Source organism: Erithacus rubecula (genome assembly GCF_903797595.1).
Source record: "Erithacus rubecula genome assembly, chromosome: 3".
NCBI classification, from domain to species: Eukaryota; Metazoa; Chordata; class Aves; order Passeriformes; family Muscicapidae; genus Erithacus; species Erithacus rubecula.
This window is the reverse complement of record NC_136689.1, coordinates 16595662-16619989: the sequence shown is the minus strand read 5'-3', so window position 1 is coordinate 16619989 and position 24328 is coordinate 16595662. Positions and strand designations below refer to the sequence as shown.

Below are 24328 nucleotides of genomic sequence, written 5' to 3'. Positions count from 1 at the left end.
TACAATCTTCTCTGATGTACACATCTGGCTCGAGAAAACAAACTGTTCTCTCCTAACAAACAATAGCATCCCTTCATCCTCCCTGCCCTCATGGAAATCAGGGGAAGAGATGCAGCAGTGTGCTACACCCTTCCTGGGTGCTCTAGATAATCACTGAAGGCCTGTTCAGGTGTCCCCAGTTTATCCACAGTGGGCAGGAATTGAGTTCTGCTGAATGGTACACTGCTTAAACTCACTGAAAGCAAGGGAGTGTAGGTATTCAATTCACAGGCACACCTAGAGGTAAGAATTCTCTGACCACACAGACCACTCAAAGATGTGACTAGTCCTCTTCTTGGACTAAGAGAGTTAACTGACTGATCTACATAGTTGGGCATACACTCTATCTTTGGTATACACTATTGTACAATAGTGCTGCTTGTAAAAATACAAAATAAAGAAACAATGCATGGCTGTTATGTCCAGTTAAGGAAATAAAGCCCATCTGTCCAGCTCTAGTACAGATAGCATTAATGACACAAAACATGTTTCAGTCTACCTTGTCCATATCATCTCTGAATACAGTTTTGTTGTTTATAAAAAAAAAAAATTAAAAAAACCCACAAAGATCCAAAACAAAACCAGAGACACAAAACACCTGAGGTATACACATTTTGAACAAAATCTTGAATAAAGACACCATTGAAATAGGAAGATCAGAATCTGATTTTTCCTTTTTTGAGCAGTAAGCATATCTAAGTTTTAACACTTGACAAGCCACTAAAACTAAGACACATGAGATGAACTTAAAAATCATTCTTCCATGCTGTTGATAATACATCTTTTTGCAACATAACTCAGTATTATATTGGAAACTCTTTGCAGTTTTCTGTGAGTCAATTTCTGTTCCATAGCAAAAATGAAGGCAGACATGAGACATGAAAGAGTATCTAGACTCATGCACAGAAATTATTTCCCAAGTGCTTGTGAGATGTAGAAGCAATAAATATTAATATTTTTTCAAGTCTGAGCAAGGTTCATAATTTCCTACAAAACAGAGGAAAGCAAAGACTTACTGCAGATATTCTGCAGGTGTGCAGTAGTATAAATTTTTTTCTTTGCCAGATACTCTGTTTTCTAGTTCTTAGATCTCAGAAGCAAGGTGGATTTTATAATCTTCTTTTCTAATTGACACATGTATGTATACCTAATCTGTCTATTTCCAGATCAAACCTCCTCTGTAACACTTGGTGTTATTAACAAGGGACAACTACCAAAAATAAAAGGACTGTGGTACAATTCAGCACACCTATTATCAAACTTTCCTCAGCAATCACCAAACACATGAAAAAAATAAATAATAAAACTGAGTGTGTATTAATGAAAATTTAATAATATGATGACTTTTCAAAACTCCCATACGTGGTTATTTCATGCTCAGTATATGAGAAGTGTGGCACATAATGATAAAATTATTATTTTACCTGTTCTGTATTAAAGCAATGACTTGAGAATATGTCTTCCCAATAACACTTTCTCCATTGACTTTTATAATTCTGTCACCTGTAGAGGGAAAAGTTATAACTGAAATTAGTTTGTCTAGATGCTTTTTAAGTAGTTTTTATTTTGTAATTCTATACCTCACAATAATCAAGAATACCCATACGTTAAATTCAAGGTTAGTCTTCCTCAAAAATAAAAGAAAGATTTCTCCAAATATTTTGTTAACCTTCCTCATTAAGAGTTCCATATACTCTCATAAATTGTGAAATATATTGTGTAGAGCTATTTTTAGCCTGTGATGAAAAACCTGCTCTTTTGACCAAATGACCATTAACACATCACTGTCAGAAGAGCAGAAAGGTATCTCGAATTTCCTAATGAGGAGAAAGTGATCTGAAGGATTTCAGGTAGGAAGCTTCAAAAAGCTACTAGGAGGAAGAAGAGCTAAAATAAAGGGTCTGTGAAAAGTGAAGCCAAGGGAATGGCTTTTTCAACACTGCTTTAGAAACTAAAAGCCCTTTTTGTGTTTCTGGCATGATCAAATCAAAGCAAGGAAAAAGCTGTTCACTCTGACTACTCAGCCTGTCATGGGGACAATAATGCTTCAAATGCTTGTGCTCTGTGGAGGTTCCCCAGACAGACCCCACTGATTAACAAACAACACAGATCTGACTTTTTAATTTTGTGTGCACACAAAGTAAACATCATGCCAATAAATTAGTGCAATATTTTCAACTTTACAGAAGTTTACCTATTCCACTTCATCCACTGCTTACCAGCTTTCTTCTTGCCTGAAAGAACTCTTGAGTTTTGTCTCCTGCTTACTAAGCAATGAATGAAAGCTTGATGGCAACAAGCTCTGAACCCTGTTCTGGCTAGGTCATATTGCAAAACTTGCCCAGAACACACCAGATCCTACTCTGGGATTTCAACTGGCTCTTTTCCAGGTTGTTCAAGAACAGCCTGTAATGTGGGCTACATTGCCACAGATCTTTACCCAGTATTCCCTCTAAAAGCTATAGTTAGGAATATTAAGAGTAGGTCATATAATTTGATCTATACTTGTGCAGCTTTTGTTTTTCACAGAAGCAGATTAGATTACACACAGCAGTGACAAGAGTCTACTTGAAATATTCATCCCATGGATCTGCCAAAGTATCTGACGGGGACACACTGCAGAACTGTTACATAAATGACATGAGCACAGACACCTCTGCAAATACAACTTTGTTCTGTTCCAGACACATGGGAAGGGCAAGTCAGTGCCTGTAGTGCAAAAAAGGATACAGAAACATGAAGGATTTTCTAACAGCTCTCCATCAGTCTGATGGCCTGCTACATATTTTAATCAAAGTAGAAATTAATCAGAATGCCCTTCCCACACACATTTTTGTTCTTTTTATTCTTGTATATAGAAAAATGACAGCAGAAGATCAAGACATGGAAAATACAGATCTGTTTTGGCTGCTAGTATTTCAGTATTTCTAATATTGAATATTTCTAATATTTATGAACTCCCAGATACGTTATTGTTTAATGAAATGCCTTAAAGGCTAAATACAGGAGAGGTTTTACCTTTCTGCCTATAATAAAGATAATTTTAGGAGTATTCAAAAATACTTCAGAATCTACAGTCTTGTATTTAAGGTACCTTTCTCTATTGCTCAAATTTGCAAGGATATTTCAAGTTTTCTGGTGAGAAGCAGCCAAGTAAGCTCCTGAAATGTAATTCATTTATCATGGGTGATAAAACTTAAATTGAAACTTTCAGCATTACAAAGGACCCTGCAGCAGTGAAACAAGAATTAACAACTTCCTATACTCATACTGAATATTCAAGTAATTTCATTTGTGTGACCATGAAACACATGGGAAGAAAAAGGGAAAAAATTTTCCATTAAAAAAATACAATTGATTCTGCAAAATAAGAAATGCATACAGCATCTGCATGAGAGGTTAAGCAATCTAACTGGCTGATTATTCCTGAGTATTTTATAACACCAAGATAGAGATATAGCAATATATTTTACCCTGAAATTCATAAACAAGAAATACTGGCATGACCTAATTAGATGTAACTGCTATAAGTAGTGTGTTTAGAAGAATATTCTAGTTATTAAAAATGTCTTCCCTCATTTATTTTCTGCTCTTTATTCTCGGCTCCTAAAAAAAAAAAAAAAAATCTATTCTATAACTAAAAATATAATATTCTCCACAGATTTCATCTCTCTCAACTTGGCAGACACTGAACAGAGCAGAAATTAACATAGTTCCTCTGTACAAATTCAACATATGCTGCATTTTATCAAGCCAAAATATCTTTATATAATAGCAGTCAAATTTTGCAAAAGTAGCCCTTCTCTAAATAACTGAGGAGGAGTTAAAAAAAACCAAAACAAACAACAAAACCCTTATTGTGTACAAGCAGGATCCAGAACTTTTTTTAAACTGATCAACCTAGGAACTTTGTATTTCTTTAGGAAGAACATACAAAACTTGCTCTATTACAGTCAATTTGAGATACATAACTCTAAAAAAATATATCAACATCCCATTATTTACACAAGCCTTTCATAGAACAGAAATTTTGCAATATTTTTAAGAAACCTGTGTTCATAGTGGCATCCATCTATATACGTAACTGTATCACCTGTAAGATTTTCTATTCTAATACAGCATTTTTCTTCTTTCAGCACTTAAATAAAGGTATGATACAGTCCAAAAAAACCTGCATGCTTTCTGCTCTCCAGTTTGATTAAATGAGTAATTGATCAGAACTTTTTAAGAATACATATAAAAATTTGGACTTTTCCTATTTGATTTAAAGGAGGTAGAGTAGAAAAAATTTTAGTGTATGAAGACCTGAATGTTTTCAGGTTATCAATTTGTTCCAAACCAAAGAAATTGGAGCTTACAGATATTATTTTCCTTTTTTGTCTCCTCTCATATTTTATTACTCCCTTTAAGACAGCAAATCAAAAAGACTAAGACTTTAATACCTTAATAAGCAAAACAGTGCTTCCAAGGCTAAAAACACTGGAGGACAACTGAAAAACTTCTAAAGGAAAGAAGAAGGTTTAAATGGAAGACAGAACCATGTAGCAGCAACTTAAATCATATGCATTTCACATCATGTCCATAAACATGCAGGTGAACAGTACCTGTGCACAGCCCAGCTTCAAAAGCAGGTCCACCCTCTTTAACTTGTTTAACAAATATGGTATCCATTGGCTCCAGTCTATTTCTTTGTTTTCCTGAGAAAGAAAGAATATCTCTTTTTTATTGTACTGAATTACAATGTTTTCACTTTCAAAATATTTTGCAATTCAATCCTGCTGCATTCACAGAGACATATGAAGAAACAGTGATGTAATGGAAACTGAAAAATAAAGTTTTTAAATCTTTCCTTAGAAGGAAAACCTAACATTGATTTGCAGTTCTCATGGACCACAAAAGTGATTTTCCAAGTGTTTTACAGAAACTCCAAGATGAAGTCTAAAGTTTTCTTGAAGATTCACCAGGTTCAAAAAGAAATTTACAATTCAAATTATATGCACAGCATATGCCTGCACATGCTGTACATATCTGTATATACACAACTTCAAGTTACTCTACAGTAGTTAGAAACCATGCACAGCTGTATTTTCTTGCCTTCTCAATGTACACTTCATTTCAGTACTTCCAAAAACACAGGTACCTTTTGGTTTTACAAGCTTGTTACCAAAGCTAAGTCATTCTTTGTTAAGTAGCCACAGCTCTGAAAATCATGACAGGAGGGTGGGTATGTGTACAGTAAAGCAAACAAAAACACAAACACAAACCTCCATGCTTATACAGCAGGTTAAAATACAGTGTTGCTGTCCTACTTTTACAGCATCTACACAGCTTCACTCACACAATTATCATGCCAGTGAAGTTAAAAGAAAAACAAAACTAAACCCCCCAAAAACCCACAAATAAAACCAGCCAGAAATAAGAAAAATAAATATGTAAATCCATCCATAATAGCCCTGCATGGTCTCCACTGCTCACAGAACCTGAAATGCCACAGCCAGACAGAAGTGCCAGAGCTGGCTTTGCTAGCCTTGGTCACTGCCAGCTCCTGGCTCCAGCTGCTATCCCTGCTGCCCACTCTCAGTGCCACCTTTGCAGCCTACGTGAGGAGCCAGCCCAGGGAAGTGACACAGCACAGAACAAGCTGGGTCTGTGTTCCAGTTTAGCAGGAAACCCCACAAAGTGGAGAGAGAGAGAAAAGCTTAAACCAGGAAAAGAAGGAACAGCATCAGAGAATAAAGGAATTGCTTAAAATTGGCACTGATGATAAAAGAAGCTCCTTAAAACTGGTGTTATTATGTTCTAACCATTCCTGAAATGACTGATCTTTGACTTAAGCACAAATGGCCCTGCTTTCCCCACAGCTTTAAATGACCCACCTAAAATGTTTAATAAACCACAGTAGTATTTCCTGAATATAAGGTGCCCCCTTAACATCTTCATAGACTTCAGTTTCTATGTGGGCAAAAAAACAGATCACTGTCTGACTCTGATTCAGATTTTTCAGATCCTAGTTTTAGCCTAATGCCTTTATTGTGCAGGTCCTCAATGTTCTGCCATTTTACCATAAAACAGTTCAACAAAATGGCTCACTCATATGGCTTTAAATGGCCTTCTCAAAAATAGTTCCAGATTGGGAGCAAATAATCAGAAAGTTTACTTGATAGAATCAGATAAATACTATATATAAAGCAACTGAATTACAAATCAAGAAACTCCAGCTGGCAGCTCAGTCCCTGAATACTTCAAATTTGATTAGCAGGATACAGCTACAAGACATACAAAATGCTCTTTGTGAGCCAAAGTTAATATCTGTCATTTTTAATCTGCAGATTTAAATAGACACTGAACATATGATGGGTCTTGTCCTTTAAAAAGCCAGTAACATTTCAGCAAGTTTAGAGAAGCTCCAAGATTAATCTACCCAGATGCTGTGAACAAAAGGTTGCTTAAATCACTTACAAGAATGAAGTTAAAATATGACCTTTTATAGGACCAAACATCCTTCCCATTGATGCCACTTATCTTTCACTCAAGACACATACATTTCCAAAAGTGGCAAGAAAAATAAAAATAATACAGCTCCCATGGCACATTTATTTTATCACATTCCAGCTTTCTTTATAAAATACTCTTTAAAAAAATGTTAGTGGCCTACTGCTAGTTTCACACTCAAGTGCTGCTTTATGCCTTGTCCACACCTGAACATGCAAATCAAGAGGTCAGGCAGATAAAGTTACTTCCAGTCAGTATGCAACACAGAAGTCCTTTAACACACTTCCCACTTTTGAGTAAGAGGGGAAACCTGCCACAATTTATGGAGACTACAGACTGCAGGTTTCCCTGATGTCTGACTTCTGACCTGCCTGTCAGCTGCTTCAAGACATTATGGACACTCACTTCACATTTCCACAGCTATTTTATCAATCAATTCAGAAAGCTAATTGCACATTAAACCTGGCTCTTTACCCTATTGCAGAAGAGGCTATACTAAACAGTCAGTCATTCTTACTTCCAAAAAAAGGTCAACCACCACACTAAAAATCGATTTAGGGGCAAAAAATCAGGATAAAAGGTTCAAAATGTTGATTACATTTGCACCTTCATTTTACAATTCAACACTATCCAAATACAAGTGGAAACAAGAAGAAATCTTAGAACTCTCAAGCTCCAGTAGATAAATACATACTCTTCATTTCTCCTTGATCTTCTACACACTTGAATACAAACCAAATCTTTTTTAATCACTAACACATAAATGAACTTCCTTGAATACATAACCTCAAAAGGTACATTTATACTTTGAGTTTGAAACTCAAGCAAAGCTAAGCAATATTTTTTGACAGTAGAAGCAAACAGTACTTTCTTCAAACCAGCTGAGGGGAATAAATCTTGAAGATGTACACTCAGCCATCATAGAAACAAATCTCAAGTAAAATGGATTATCTAATAACTCACCTCATGTCTCAAAATTTAACATTCACTACACACTTATTTAATTATGCCTAAATCTCCATGTGGTCCTGTCTGCACTCAATTATCAGGCAAAAGCAAGATGCTGTCCAGAAAGGAGAGCTTAAACCTCCCTCCTCCTAAACACCACAACCTAGAACACAAAAACACAGCCAAGCTCTGCACCATCCACTGTCAGGATTCACAATTTTTGTTTCTAATATTTCAGAGACCAATTTTTTTGAGCATGCCAGCAATTCCTGACAAGGTAATACCACAAGGAACAGTAAAAATATCTTAGACCTTCAGTTTGTAAGACATACAAGCCTTATTTGTGCTTTTCCAGTGCTCACTAATGCAGAAAATTTTGCCTCCTCTTCCTCCTTTTCCACACTTTTGTGAACAAAACAACATACTTTGTAATTGAACATTACATTGTAGGTATTCAGCGAATACAACAGTTTCTCCCAAATCTTCTTCTGCAAATAAAAAGCAAGATATCATGGACACACAAAGAACAAAGTGTGAGCTGCCAGTAACATTCCCATATGCAAGGAAACAGCACAGATGAAAAGCACAACTTCTGTAAGAAGACCTTCATTTGTACTTCATTCCATCTTAAATGTAACTACAGAGAGAGATGTAGTCTTATATTTGAGCAATTAAAGGAAATGCAAATAAAGTAGGTAAGTAAACTGCTCAGTTGACCAGAAACTGAAAAGCCCAAACTGTCCTTGCCTGTATCAATTTGCAAGCAAATGAGAATTTCCAGCATGAGTAAATGGCCAGTCAGTATAAATTCAAAGGCAAGTTTTCCAGGCAGTAGTGTAGTTTTGCTAACAGAACAACTAAAATACTCCTTGCAGTGCAATGACCTCCTTCAATGATGCTATGCAAATGAAAAGATAACTTTAGAGTAAGCAAACTATGTCTGAACTTTTAATTCAGAGATTCAACATCATCAGAAACAAGGAAATAAAAATAAATTCCCAAGTATATAGAAGGCTCAAGACAAAAATTCATTGGCATAAAAAAAGACAGAAAGGAATCAGGAGAGTCTTAGTAATAAGGTCCTTAGTCTAGACAACCAAAGTTAAGAAAAAGTAATCTGAAGAAGCATAAAGACCTATAAATCAAATGCCAGACAAATATAGAAAACCAATTTATTGCAACAAGGTTTTTCTGAGCCAATATGTTTTTCATAAGTCTATGCAAATATTGTAATTAATCAAAGACTACATGCTTCCTACAATACCACAGAGATCACAGTAAAATCCAGAAACTATAATTAGTGTCTTAACTTTTGCTCAGATAACTGCAAAATAAAGACCTTATTCATAACACATATCATGGAATTATTTATGAGCTAACCTTTATTCTCCCTGGATCTATGAGCTGCAACTTCAAGTCAATAATGCCTCAGAGTCTGACAGGAGAAAGCAAGTCTCCCATTGCAAAGTTACAAGGAAGCTTTCCTGACAAATGTGTTTAAGAGGCCACAAGTGGCAGAGGGGAATACCTTGCACTAGCAACCATCACTTCTACAAATTAACAGAATTAAAACATGCTCTCCTTGATAAAAGGGAGTATTAAAAAAATGCTACTATTTTTAAACAGAACAGTAAAATTAAGAAGACTAGGTAACATTTAAAACTGGGGAGGTAACATTTAAAACATCTTAGAGGTGACATTCAGGAAAGCTTCTCCTAATTAGCCCAATTTGACAGAGAAATTAATTTCATCTAGGTGCCAATTTTGAATCTAACTGCTAAAAGGAACATAACTAATATTGTATCAAATGCAGTAACTATGACTTAGTTTTTAAACTACTCTCTCCAGACCAGATAGTATTACTGTACAGCTCTATAATGCATCTGGAAAATAAAATGGCATGGCAGAAGTTATGCTATCAAATTCACCAACACACTACAACATAGCAACAAGCACTTATTTCTCTGAAGTCATGAACCTTTTGCTATAAAACACAGATTGAAATATCTGAGACATGAAGACTACAAAAAGGACAACCTTTACATTCTGAATAGGAAAGGAAAAAAGGAAAAAAAAAGTCTCATGCTAAAGTGCTGTTGCTGACAGAGCTCTTCCTTTCTTTTTGACCTGCAGAGCACAGAACAGCAAGTGCTGGGACACAGTATGGCACATACTTTCTTAAAAAGTCTCTCCAAACTAGCTACTGCTTAAAAATATGTAATTTCTCTTCTTCCTGAAGGGAAGAAAAAAAATCATCTGCTCAGGACAGCTGAACTGTGCTTAGAAATCCTCATAACACAGGGATTCAATGAAGTCTATAGAGGTTAGTAAAATAACTTTTTTGCAGAATATTTTTACTCCCAGCCCTATGCTCAGCAGACAGCAAATGGATGATTTTCACTCTTACATTTAAGAAACCAGCTTCATGAAACACCTCAAATGAGTCAATTATGACAGTTTAAGACTTAAGTCAATTAAGTCTAACATACATCTTTCTCTGATTCAAGGAGGAGGAACATTCCTCTTAAGCATGAAGATCTCCAAGTATGCTTTTGGGTATCCAAGGCATTTGAGCTCCACTGGGTCAATAATGCTGAGTGGCACTGATTCTTGAGATGCCTTTCAAGCAAAGGGAAAGGAAATATACAACAGGGCAAATGCTTCAAACTGATTACTCAATCAAAAACCCGTTAATCATCTCCAAACTATTCAAAAAAGATTGCTGAAAGTACAGCACAACTTGAATTTATTAACTCAAATTTCATTTCATTAAATATAAATCACAAACCTGTCAGGATTAAATCTAACTGAGGGAGTCCAACTACAGATCACTCTGCATACTGTAATCTGAATTTACTGCAAACTGAATTTCATACATAATAAGCATTTCTCCACTAGCAATCCAGTATGGAAAAGGAGCCCAAAGGTCCCAGCAGAGCTTATTTCACCCACTGTCAAGCTCAAAGCAACTCAACTGAAAAACTCTAGTTGAAATACAGTGCCAGGGATAAGCCTCTGAAAGAATATAATAAGTAAATTAGTGCTGTTGAGTCATTTAGCAGAGACACACCTGGCATTCAACTCTAACACTGGAAAAATACATTCTTATTTCACAATGCACCTCTGGCATTTTGATTGGGCATCTCCAAAATGGTATTGCTTCTTTTGCTTACTTTTCTGTTAAACCATTTGATTAATACAATCTCAACTACCTACATGCCACAGTAGGGGGAGAAGATGAGAACATAATTTGGCAATGTTATGGAAAACATATAACACAGTTTCAGCTTAGTTACAAACTCCCCAAAATTGTGTTCTCATTGCATTATTTGCCATTCCTATTACTTCATTCAATTCTCTCAAATGAAACTTTTTCAAGTCTAAAATTTAATCTATGATCAGTCTAGAGGATTTACTATAGTCCTTAGATAAGCATACAACAATACAATTTTTATCTGTAGTAATGAATCTATGGACTCTCCCTTAAAATCCTTGGAAATTACATCTCATGTTCTTATTCAAATTCAAAGATGACTTGAACTCATCAGAAACCACTGATAAGCATTATACATGAGACAAGCTGGAAGGCAAATCCACTAAACATTCAGGATGTATGATAAAGGAACAAGGAACCATCAGGCTCTGGTCTCAGTGCAAAACCAAGTGAGCCCTCTTTTAGCATTCTCACCATTCAGGTGTTAAAAAATTAATTTGGATCAGAAATCTACAAAAAAAAAGGCAATCTACTGTCCCACTATCCTGAAGCATTACTGTTAAACACCTCTTGCCTTTTACTCCTAATTCTACTATCATATACCTTGGACCATATCACCCCAGCCATCTATGACCTTTCCAAATTACTGCTTTCACATTCATCCTCTTGTTCATATCTACCTTGTTCCCATTATCACAGGCACAGTATGTTTATTTCATAACAGACTGAGCTGATAGACCATGATGTTAAAAAACATGGGATTAAATTAAATCCTGGGAGATCACAAACTACAGAAATCAACAGTCTGTTAAAAGACATGAAATATTAAAAACTCCAGGCCTTATGTCAGCAGCAGTAATGCAGGAAAAAAAGCTTTTCCTGCATTTTTTACACCCTTCTCTCAAAGGCTCTTCCCTGTCAAAGCAGAGTTGCACAGAGCTGAAGAAGGCCAAGTAATAAATTGTAACTATTTAGTGTAGACAACTGAAGGGTAGAAATTTTTGTACATACGTAGGCACATCGAGGGGGAAAGAAAAAAAAAAGCCACCTGTTTAATGTTCTAGACTTCTCATTAACTAAATGAAATCATTAACAAGCACACACTAGTCTCTACAGAAAAATACACCAAATAATATACTTAAGTTGACTTTCATTTTTATGGGAAAAGGAACTCCTAGTTGCTACAGGTACTTCTACTTAGAGATAAAAGTACAAAAAGCAAGAATATCATACTAAAAAAAAACCATCAGGATAATAATGATACTAGATTCCCAGGTACTGTGTTAGACACAAAACAGCTTAGTTCTATTGAAAGATAAATTTTTTTTCAGTCTATTTCTTTATGCCTATCACTGTTCCCCCTTTAATCATGATCACCAAGCCAAGCCTCATTAAAGGAAAACATGTTTTAGGACAATATACAAGAAACTACCTTCACATGTACCAAACCTGTATTGAAAGACAACAAAATAATACTAAATATACAATCAAATGGCATGAAGTTTTCTTCCAGCTTCACTCATGACATCTTGACAGTGCAAGTTTTTAATAAGACTGCTTGATTTTTAGGTATAGGTATTTTTCAATCTGGCTCCAAATATTCCTAGTATACTCTCCTGAAAGACTTCTATCACTTAAATAAATGAGTACTGAAACAGGGCAACTCCAGAAATTAGGAAGAATGGTAAAGAGATGGCAAGCCATCCTCAAAACACACAAAATAAATACTCCAAGTTATTTCAGGAGGTAATAACTCCAAGACATACGTAATGCAGGCTGGTCAGTATAACTGGGACTCTCTGGAGAGCAGTAGAAGCTGATAAAAGTTTCACATCAGTGATCAAAGAATCCACGGTGGAAAATCTGTATCTTCTGATAAAATGCACCTGGTTAGAGAAGCATTTCCACAACCTGGCTTAAGCAACAATCTGGAGCAGAAAAAGAAGGAAAAGAACTGAAAAACTTAAAATAATAACTACAAAATATTTAGGGTAAATCTGTTGTGATGTCCTTCCAGCAGACAACAGGGTGCTATAGACCCCCACAAGAAGCAGCACGAGCATGTGGAGCCTCCACCATTGGTCAGAAGAAAGCCTTGGCTACTTCTTCCGTGAGAGGGCAGCAGCAGACACCCCCCAAAAACACTGCCCACAAATCCTGACCACAGGCTCTAGCCAGCTCTCCATCCATCCCAAGCCAGAGCTCCATGCATCCCTGCTGCTCTCACAACTGGACCACAAAGGCAACTCAACCCTCATGATCTCCCAGCCTGTTCTCCCCAAAGTGCCTCCACCCACTGCAGCACCCTGGCCCTCTCCTGTGAGATACCCCACCACTCCTGTGTGTGTGTGCAGGGGCTCCAGTGAGCTCCTGAAAAAGGCAGGACAGCTCCACTGTCCTGTAGGCTCTCTTTTGTTCATGTGCATACAGCTGAGATCCTCTTCTGTCCCTGCTGTTGACCATGAGGTGTCTCCTGTTCACAGCACCCTAACTCCTCTGCCTGGCATCCCAATTTCGCTTTTGGGCCATCATCTTCCTCTGGTGTCAGTCCCAGTTAAGAGGTCTCCTGAACAAATTTGCATTAGCTTCCATTATAAAAGCTTTGAAACTTTGCTGCTTACCAAAAGGAAGATTAATGCAAGCCAGGAGCTCAGTTTAACTATATTCTAAAATTTTACAGCAGAACCTAAAATATATAAAAATATTTCTTTCACTGCTGGAATACATCATAAGGTACATGCTTTTATCATCTGCCCTCTAGACTTAATTAGGTGCTCTGATCCTTTGGAAAAATATTCAAGTACTCTCAATGGAAGGTAAGAGCAATAGAGATGCTTTTATCCACACTCACCTAATCAAATATATAAATGCTGAATTAGATATGAAACCCTCATTTTTAACAGGAAAGCCTAATTTATGACAAGGGTAAAGCATAAAAGGCAGATAATTATAAATTTTCACTGAACACTGATACAAAAAAAAAAGACCCTTCTGCACTGGCAAACACCGCTTCACAAAAACGAAAGGCTTGGATTTCTTTAGCTTAGTCTTTCAGAGAGGAAAGATGAAGCGAATGAGGCGAGTTCCCATGCACAAGTTTCAAAGGAGCAGTGTTTCCCCGCGGGGATGCGCAGTCAGGTGCGGCAGGGCCGGGCGCCGCTGGGCTGCAGTGCCGGGAGGCGCCGCGCGGTGGCGCCGGCTGCCAGCGGAGCGGCTCGGCCGGGCCGGCCCCGCCCCAGCGCGCGGCGCGGCTCCTTCTCCTCGCACAGCCGGCCTACTCCCCACCCTGGGACAGCAGCCGCCGCTGCAACGTCAACGAAGAGTTTCATCCACCCATGCCCCCAAAGATCGTGTCGAATGCTGGAGAAAAGTGTTTAACGCACTTCGGTCCATTTTGCTGTTTTTAAAGGTTTAATATACAAAACTGGCAGCTCAAGCTTTACTGACATCTACATCTTCTGCCTCACAGCTATTTCTTCTCTTTCCAGGGGGAGAAGTCCAACCTTCTCTCCTTTATGAAAATGCTGTTAACTTTTGTGCCCTCTGATATCTGTTTCAAGGCATACAGCATACTATGGTGCTATAAATAAGCAATAGTTGAGCTATGATTCACGGGCTTAGAAGCTACACAAAAATTTCCAGAAAGTAATTTTGTTTCCACCTTTACAGGTCTTGTGGTGAACCAAGTATTTGTTCACTGCTGTTTCTCTACCGAAAAATAGCTATCAGATAACGTTTTAGATCAACAGTTCTACCTTGCATCTTTCACTACCTGAGCTCTCCCTGTGAGAACAAGAACACCACAAAACTTTTTTCTCTAGGGCAAAAGTGGTGTCTCCCATACTGGTTTGGCAGAGATCAACTCCCTTTCCTTCCTAAAGAAATCTGCCTTTTTGTATGTCAAAACAGATAAAGGATGCTTCAAGTTTAGGGAGTGATAAGAAGTAGGAAGAGATTAACTTTTCACTGTTCAACACGCAGGTGATGACAGCTGAGTAAAACTAGGAGGATGAAATGGATGAATCCATCTGCTTCCAAGAGAAAAGTAAGAAAGTTCAAATAAATTAGTACTTCCCAGAATGCTTCTAATACATCACAGCTACACAAAGTAAATGGAATCTGGGGTTCAGGCATATTCTGTTCTTCCAGCTACAGGAGGTGCTCAAAGGCACACTGAGAGCAGGTCCTGTGCTTTGCTGCAGATGAGAGCCCAGCAGCAGAAGCAGCACCCAGCCCACGCTGTGCCCAGCTGGCAGACAGAGCAGCAGGGGAGCCCTGCACAGGGCACCCAGTGCCACTGCCCCTGCACCTCACATCCTGACACACCAGGGACACAAAGTGGGACTGAAAACCAGCTTCCTCAAATCAACATGCTTTTCACTCTTCTAAGGGAACAGTAAGATATCAGCAAAAAGGAAACATGGATGAGAAAACAGCTAAGTACCAAAGAAAAACTTCAATTAACTGGGATGGAGATTTAGCATAAACTTATAAAAAATCAGTTAATGTGTAAATTAAGAAAGAAAGTGGACAAAGGCAATGTGGAGGGAGAAAGCTATGAAAATGAAGGGGAGCTGACTGTAAAAGCTAGAATTAAGTGACTGATCAATGAGTTTGATGCTCACACAGAAGTGATTTTAAATTTCAAGCTCTTAAGTAGCAATTCTATTCTATAGCAAGTCTATTACACAGATGAAGCATTCAATATACTGGATCTATAAGAGAGTAAAAACAAGACATACCTTGTCTATTCCCATTCTCTTCATCCTAAAGAGGAAGAAAGAGTGCATATTAAAAATTCAATAAATGGAAAAAATGCATAGGCATCTCTAAGGTACAAAGACTTGAAGTGAACTGGTAAGGTTAAGTCTGCATTTTGGTACCTCCTACTTTCTCTACAACTTTCAACTTAGAGAACTAAGGCTTTTATTCTGAAAATGTAGAGTAATAGCTATTTCAAAAACAACTAAGCACAATCGTATGAAACATTGCCACAGAAACAACATGAACAGGATTATGTGAAAAGAAATGTACCAAACCCCATGAAATACAACCATGAAGCCTCACACTGCACTGTGTGTGGTTGCAAGCATGTTTCACCCTGAAAGCCAGGCAAGAAGGGTTACACTTTAATCACCTCACCATTCAAAGCTACACATGCAAGAGATACAAAATATTTTGGAAGCAGTGTCTGAATATACTTCCTGAAATTTGAACCAAGTTTATTTTGCCTTTAGTGCAACTACTACTACTACTAAGGGAAAAATATGTACCCCAAACGCTATGTCTCCTTCTGCTCACTGATCCCAAAAATTACACAGCTGGAAATTACTGGGGGGGAAATGGCATGCTTAAACTAAAAAAAAAAAAAAAAAAAAACAAACAAACTTAGGTTACTTTCTTGTTCATATTTTGGTACGAAGATCATGGTTAATCTTGTCTACAAAGTTAGACCATTTAAGAAGCAAAATTATCTAAATAGGAAAATACATACTTGCTTTCTAAACTGAAGCCTTCACAGAGCAATAAATACTTAATCAAATACAATTTCTGAGACTAATAGGTAGTATTTAAAACATATTTCTAACTATTAATCTCAGCTAATTAGAAGAGATTTGTCCTGAAGAAAATAAGGAGCAAGGCAATGATCACCAAAATAATTTTCATCTGGATATTTCCTCCTACTTTTAGATGGACTAACTCCAAATTTCTAGGTATTTTGTATTTAAAGGAAAACCACTATGTTTTTCAAATTAAATAAGCTCAAAGCAACTACACACTGACCTGAGCAAACCATTCAAGAGAGAAAGATCTGAAGAAAGAGAGGAATAAGACCCAGATATGAACACTGTATAATGGTGAGGAAGAGACAAGTCTGTCCTTGCAGCAAAAAACTTCTGACAAGGCATACAAAAGTTCTGCTGGAGCTTTGAAAGATACTACAGAAAGATAACTTTAAGAAACAAAAGAATAAAGAAAAAAAAACTCCCCCAAACCCAAAATTCTGAATTAACAAAAATCTAGCGTATATTCTACTTTTAAAAAGCCATGATAATTGCCATTGCTGCCCAAACAGTGCATCTCTGAGCTGGACAGCCCTGTCTGCTCTATACTTTGGTAAAAATGGCACTCTAGAAGGTAAGTACCATGACTGCTTACTCTTGAAGCCCTGTAACAATCAGTTGCTTTTGAACTACAATTAGCAGCCCAGAATTAGACACGAGCAACATTTGCATGTTTTGAGTTCTGGCCACATCTGTCATGTGAAAAAATATCTTCGGTACTTGAAACTCTTTTAGAGAGTTATTAGAACTCTTAGTCTGAAAATTCTGGGTTACATGTATGGGAGGCTACTTGATTTGATGCTATATAACAAACACTTTTGAAGAGAAAGTTTAGCTAATGTAGAAATGCTGTAATTTATGAAATACAGCAGTGGGTTTTGTAACTTTTGTCACTGGCATGTAAAGTTCTGTTACCAAAGACAGCTGCAAAACATTCGTTTTTCATGGTATCAAGCCAAGGAGATCAGACTTTGAAAAATGGAATGAATGCTTTTTAATACAACTGTTTTGAAACCAGCTTTCCCTCCTACATTCACCCCTTACACTAGCAAAACGTCAACATATGCTGCATCCATACCTGAAGAGAAGATTTTACCATTTACTTCTCACACAAATGAACTTGGAAGAACAAACATCATCTGCAAAAACAGTGTTTGCAACAAATCCTAATGAACACCTGATGTTAAAGGCATTATGCAACACTTGCTCTTTGCAATGCTAACTTAAGAAATCTTCCACACATTCCTTATTCACTTTCTTAAGGGAAAGGAGGCATGGGAAGCAAGCACAACACAAAAATGGGTTATTCCTGAATGTGCAGCTATTCCCAGCTTGGTGTGTATCCCCACACAAGCACTGCCAAGTACTTCTGCCAAAATGAAGTGTGTTAAACCACAACCTCAATTTCCAAGGTCATCTTTCACACAGGGCTGTCCCTCCCAAGTGACTGACCAGACAACAGTTTTTTCTATATCCTATCACAGTGTTTGTAAGTTAGTTAATTAAGACCAATTACAATGAGAAAGAGACCCTTGATTTGTACTTAAATAGGTATTTCATGCATAAAAGAAAAGATAATATAACTTAATAAAATACCCTGAATTTATCTAGACCAGCACTATGATATACATACAGAATGCTAAGTGAATTAGATATAAAATATACTAGCATTCCATTTTTTTGACATGGGGAAAGGGTGTCACCAAAGAAAAAAAAACAAAAATCACCTGCAGTACTATTAGGAGTTTATGTACCAAGATGGGTGTGTTTTGGGACTCAGAGCATTCAGCCAGGTCTTGGAGGCAAATCTGTCTAGATCTCCCTCCTTGCAGCCAGTCCTTCAGGACAATAAACAAAAAGGCTTTCCAACTGAACAAATTAGACAAACTAGAATGCTGAACTTCTCAGAATTTAAAAGCTCAACACCTCAAGCACACCCAAGAAGAGAACAGGTTATTATACTTTATAAAAAGTAATGCCCACTCTTCTCCACTCAATACATCCTCTGGCATGCAGTTCTTTGCTTCCAAGAAAATTCACCTCAGTAGCTTTCCAAGCAGCAGCATCTTCCAGCATACAGAAAAACTTATCTTCCAATTCCCATGGATTATGCACCTGTGGTGTGATCTTTACCACACCCTACAGGCTAAGAATATTATGCCCCATGTCCTAGAGATGCCACTGGTCCCCTTTGTAATAATCTTTTGCTCCTCTTCCCAGAGGATTCTACCTGACCCATTGACAGTTTTTTCAAACACAACAAACTGAAGCAACAGGAGCAGAACTTCGAATGGAGACATTTTCACCAGTATTTCTGAACTGGAACCTACAGTTGGTATTTAAAAAATCTAAAACATATATATCCACAAAGAATGTGGAAAGATTGCTTGAAGGAAAGCACTTTTAAGTATTTTTTTCTCCTCACTTCCTCTAATAGCTTATGTTGATTTGTAGCAAAATTTAAGAGATGGTAGGGCAAACTGACCTTGGGGGAAGGGGTGGGGAGGAATTAAAAAATAAAATTAAAGGAGCTAGAATGTTTTTTACCCTGGGGTAAACAATAGAGACTGCTGCACTGACCTAGGGGGAAACCACCAGCATCACATTGACACTTGTGATAATGAAAGGGCTGTGGTTCTGAGAAACAGGTCAAGGATTGAGTGACTCCAGCTGTTGTCAAAGGCATCTTCAACATCCAGCTATAATCTCTGTCTTACAGCAGCAGTGGCTGCATCCTCAGGTGTGAAGGAGGGCCAAAGCTACTACAAGATTAAGAACAGGCAGAAAATCAAATTATATTCATCATTATTATACTCCCCTTGAGGAATGCAAAATGAAACATCTGTGACTTCTGATGAGCTTACAACTTTGATCAATGAGGAAAGAGAGGAATGATACTTGAGCTTACAATCAATGACAGAGATTGTAATTAGCTGGTAACTTTATACGATCAAAGATCCTATTGAACATCTGAGAAATCAGATTTGCCTCGTATTAGGATCAGGCTGACAACAGATGAATTTCATTCTTTTGTACCGTAACTTAGGTACAGAGATTTCTACAAAATTCACCTTATGAAGACTTGTAAGTAGTAATTTGAAAGATCTGTTCTTATTTTTGCTTCACCTCATGGATATTAAAAAAGAAGAAGAGAGAATATAATCATTTTTAATGTTAATTAATATAATGGTTCAGGTTAATGTAACTGTTCAGGACAAGGGCTCTGTCCAAACGAACCTTACCATCTTTATATGTAACTGAATCCATGAATAAAGGTGTTACAGTACCCAAGCACCTCATGATTTCTTTTCCAAAATCAGACAGAAATAGGAATGAATGAACCAGATTCTAACATGTCAGAGAAGAAAGAAAAAAATTTAAAAGGATGAAGATCTCTCTTGCAGACAAAGGGGGAGTTAAGAGCTTCAAGACAAGTCTTGACATTTAAAGGTGTTGGGCTCACTAAGAACTGACTGGGTCTCTCAGAAACTATCAGATATGAACAAGAGAGGAAGGACTGACATTTCTTCTTTATAATGCCCTTCCCTTGTGCCTGTCTCCTTTTGCATGTGCAAAACTGTCTCCCTCAAAGACATCTAGTGATGGCTTCTTTCCAAAACATATCCAGTCACTTCTTAGTTAAGGAGGCTAATCCTGTTCATGCTGCTTATTTTCACCTTCAGCATGAATAGGGCTCTTGTTGAGAGATGCTTCCTCATCCTCCATCCTCTGTTTCACACTGAATTCAAGCAGAGACTGCTATTACCTGTGCTCAATGAAAGAAATGTTAGGATCACCTGATACTGCTAATAGATTCACTTCCACATAACTTCAGTCTAAATAGCTGCAGTAAACTTGAAAAATGTGCCATCTTCCTTCTGCAAAGCCTTTTTTACTTCTAAAGAAGTGTTATGGCCATCAAGGGCAGGCAAAGACAGACAACTTTACTGAAAAACATCTACAGAGATACATGAGTCAATTAACTTCATGCTCTTTCCAGAAAGCTTCACTACCCATTCCCCATCTCGGTAAGAATTTATTCTTCTACCTAAGTGGAAAAGCAAAAGCAAAACTCAGTATAGCACTGCTCATGAAAACTACTACACTTGATGTCTTTAAAATAAGTAAATGTTATTTGAACTCACTAGGAAACAGCCTCTCTCAATTTTCCAATTCCTCTCATTATTAAATGGGCTTTTTCTCAACACCCTGTATTACAGCAAAGTTCAAAAGCTTCAGACACAGAACATGAACATACTTTGAGCAAGGAAGACCAATTAGCTACTTAACATTCAGATATTCTTGTTTTAAATAAAAAAATGTAAAATATTTTAAGAAAGTTGTCTTTTTATGTAGGCCTCTATATATTTTGCATATATTAGTCTCTTGGCTAACACAGAACTGCAGATCCTCTTTTCAGCAGAAAGAATGTAACACAGAAACACATTCTGTCTTTCTACTGTAGACAGAGTTTAGGATACTCAGAAAATAAGGCAAACACTCTTAATGTGATGGTATGACAAACTTCAATTGGGGAGGGGAACAAAAACAACGAAACCCAAGCATCATACCCTTCAAGTCTATGCTTCAGAAGAGATACACACTAATTAATGACACTGGCTTTGGGCAAAAGAAGAACCTGTACAGAAAAATACTTTCCTGTAATGCAATGACCACTGTTTTTACTCATGATACAAATATTTTTAATTGACTTAGTCAATTCCATTTTATTGGAACTGATCAGCAGACAGCTATTTAACAATACCATGAGCCCACCCACCTTACAAGAAATCTTTCACCTGTGTAAGACAGACCTATAAACACATTTACTTTCAAGTAAGCTGGATTTTTGACCCTAAAGGGCACAAGGTTTTATATAAGTGCTTCATTATTAATTCCACTTACTTTAAAAGAAAACTGAACTGCAGATTCCGGAGGGTAAACTATGAAGTGTCTTAAGGTGAAGCCAAAACCCTGAGATGTCCTCCTTAGCACAACAGTTTTAGGACCAGGCCAAGAGAAAGTTTCTTCCTCCTCCGATGGTGATATAGCTTCACTCTGCTCTTTTCCATCTTTATTTTTGGATGCCTAAAACAGAAAAAAGATAAGCAGAGGAGTTTTAATTTGGATCATTGCAAAAGAAAACTAGTAAGAATTCTTAGACATTTCTATACACTGGAAAATATAATTTCTCCCCCTATAACCAAAATAACTTGATGACCATTAGAATTTTCGAATGCGTATGCTAAAGCAGCACCCCTTAAACCACTGCACCTCTGGTCATACTGCATATGGAGAATAATGCTTAAATTTTAAATGAGGTCAGATATTTAAAAAGTCAACATTCAACAATGAAAGACTTGAAGGAACCACAAGAAAAGTGTACAGCTTGCATGTTTTATTTGCCTTCTATTTAGAGATAAACATGTGGCTTCCGGGACCCCATTTTTGGCTGTGTATCTCACATACACAAGCACAATTAAAAACAAAAAAAAACAAAACAAAAAAAAAAACCACCAAAAAACCCAACAAAACCCAACAAAACAAAAAAAAACTCAAAGAACTTTCTCCTTCCCACACAATTCAGGTATTACTTTCTTGACTCTCTTTACCTAATACAATTAAAACAGAACATGCAATTGGTTAGACTTCTCCAGTAAAACATTTTCCTCTAGTCATATTATGACTTCACCTTTGCTTTTTCCACCCTTAGCTATTTTCTCTAAACATTTCAGTATGCAAATTCTAAAAACAAAAGTAAAAAAAAAATGTCCTTTCCTTTTACAGCCCTACTGCAATCCTTCCTCTCATGCAGAAATAAGCAATCTTGGGTGGGATTTTTTTCTTATGGATAATTTTATATACCTATGAATCAAACAACATATTAAAATATCTACCTTCTCAGACTTATAAAAAGCCTTCCATTTCAACTTTCAAAGTGAGTGCCACACCAGCACTCAAAAGCAGGAGGCACAAAGAAAGCATGCAAAATCCTATGACCCTCCTCTAAAGATTCTAGTTCAACGATGCGTGAAACAAATTTAGATACCAGAGCCTATAGCCTATTCAAAGGGCATTCAAACAGAAATAATAGTCTTCTTGTCCTCCAGTAGCTCTGCTGCTGTGGCTCAGCAACTGGCTGATCCGTGTCAGAATTTACTGCTTGGTACTGCTGTACTACTCCAAAATAATCTCTTTTCCTTCAGTCTCAGAGCTGGAATCTCAAACTGCAGTGCTAGCTGGCAAGGTGGGCTCAGCCAATTCCAGTCAACATCTATGGAGAAGACAGGACATTTCCACTCTAACCACAACAGCAACACACATTACTACAAGGAAAATACTGCAGCTCCTTGGTGAGAGTTAATCCCCAAGAAAAACATTTTCCATTCAGGTGTGCAAAGCACAACAGATTTGTTCACAGATGCCACAGTTTGTCCTCAGAAACCCACATCTTGCTTGTGTCCAACAGGGAGAACAAATACCAGCAAGTGCTGCAAAGAACAGCCTCCCTACCTCCAACAACCCTGTTTTCAGCAAGAAAAAACACCATACAAATGGACACTACAGCCAAGCCAAGAAATGGTGCTGCTTCAGGAACAAGAAAAGATGGAGAATCCAGAGCAACCTGACAACCTGCTCTTCCAAACAGCCTGGAAGAACTAAGGGCAGATTTTGGAAAGAACAGTTATAAATATCAAGGACTATCTGAATCTAGTCTGTCCTCATCTAACATCTTCATTCATGTTTTAAAACTTTAGTGTGAAAGCGAGAAGACTCTGCAATTAGATGACTAATGAACGAAAAATTAGTGAGCACTGCAGATCTGCCAAAATGAGAGGCTTGAGCTTAAAGTTCAAACAATGCAAAGATTAGGATAAAATTTACATAATCCTTTAGCCTAAGGATGGAGCTTGTTATTGAGGTTCCTAACCACTCTGTTCAGCTTCCAAACACAGGAGCATTTTATCAGTTCTACATTAATAAATGTCATTTTTCAGGCTTTCAATCTCAGGACACCAGCAGAAACCGGAGCCAGTAAGAACATTTTGATCCTAGTAAACCAGCAAAAGAAATAGCTCCTAGTAAAAAAAAAAAAAATATCACTGGCCTCTAAAAAATGAGTGATTTCCTCCATCAAGTGACTCACAGCAACCCATCTATTTAATATTCCCTTGCAATCTTTTGTTTCTCCTCTCAGGTTTTAATATGCAATGATGCAAAGTTACAAATGATCCAACAACCACAGATATTGAAAAATGTTCATAAGCAAATACCTATAGTTAGAAATAGGTAAACAGCAAGCTTAAATGTAGCACTGAAAAAATCTAAGTCTTCAATATACTTCCATCTTTTTTCTAACAAACTTCCTTAATTAGTCAAAAAGTAGTTTTACTATGTGTAACAACTGATGACTATAACTTACATACGGAAGTACTGTAACCTCAGTTCACAACAGAGCCATATAGAGAACTTCACTAGCTTTTAGAAACAGGAGTTTCTGCATTTCAGTGTAGCAAGAGAACCTCCAATTTCCTTGCAATTTCATGTAAATTTTAAGTATTCACAAGTTACTGAACTAGAAGTTACTCAAACTCACAGTCAAATAATTATTTCTTGAAAGAGCACATTAAAAAGATATAGTGAATTTCATACCAGCCTTGGACCCCCCTGCAAGGCATGCCAGCAGGGTAACAGAAAAATTATCAATTTTTCAAAGTTATCAATTATAAACATGAGACATGTTCAGTGATAGCAACTTTCAGCCATCACTATGAACAAGAAAGAATCTGATTTATAAAGAGAGTCAACATCTGTTGAGTAACCCTGTGACACCTTCCAACCACAGCACACACACCAGAATACCCCTTGCCAAAAAAAGCTTGAAAAAGGAACAAGAAAAGTTCTCAAAAACATAAACAAAACAAGGATGCAAGACTGCAACCAAGAACCAGATGATGTTTAGCACAGGCAAGTACACACTACTGAAGGCAAAGTCCCTACACAGTTTTCCTTGCAAATCAAATACAGAATTACAAATACATAAGTATCTCATATCTATAAGGGAAACTGC

The 24328-nt window shown here is 37.1% G+C and overlaps 1 protein-coding gene across 7 annotated transcripts in view; it reads right to left on the bottom strand.

Moving 5' to 3' along the window:
- Positions 1-24328, bottom strand: part of ARHGAP21 (Rho GTPase activating protein 21) — a 111512-nt gene that overhangs the window by 44692 nt on the left and 42492 nt on the right. For all 7 annotated transcript variants that reach the window (XM_079300577.1, XM_079300578.1, XM_079300576.1 and 4 more), the window contains 4 exons: positions 21163-21345; positions 15436-15460; positions 4644-4736; positions 1464-1542 (listed from right to left, as the gene is read on the bottom strand). In XM_079300577.1, the coding sequence (XP_079156703.1) occupies positions 1464-1542; positions 4644-4736; positions 15436-15460; positions 21163-21345 (380 nt within the window). The remainder of the gene's footprint in view (positions 1-1463; positions 1543-4643; positions 4737-15435; positions 15461-21162; positions 21346-24328) is intronic.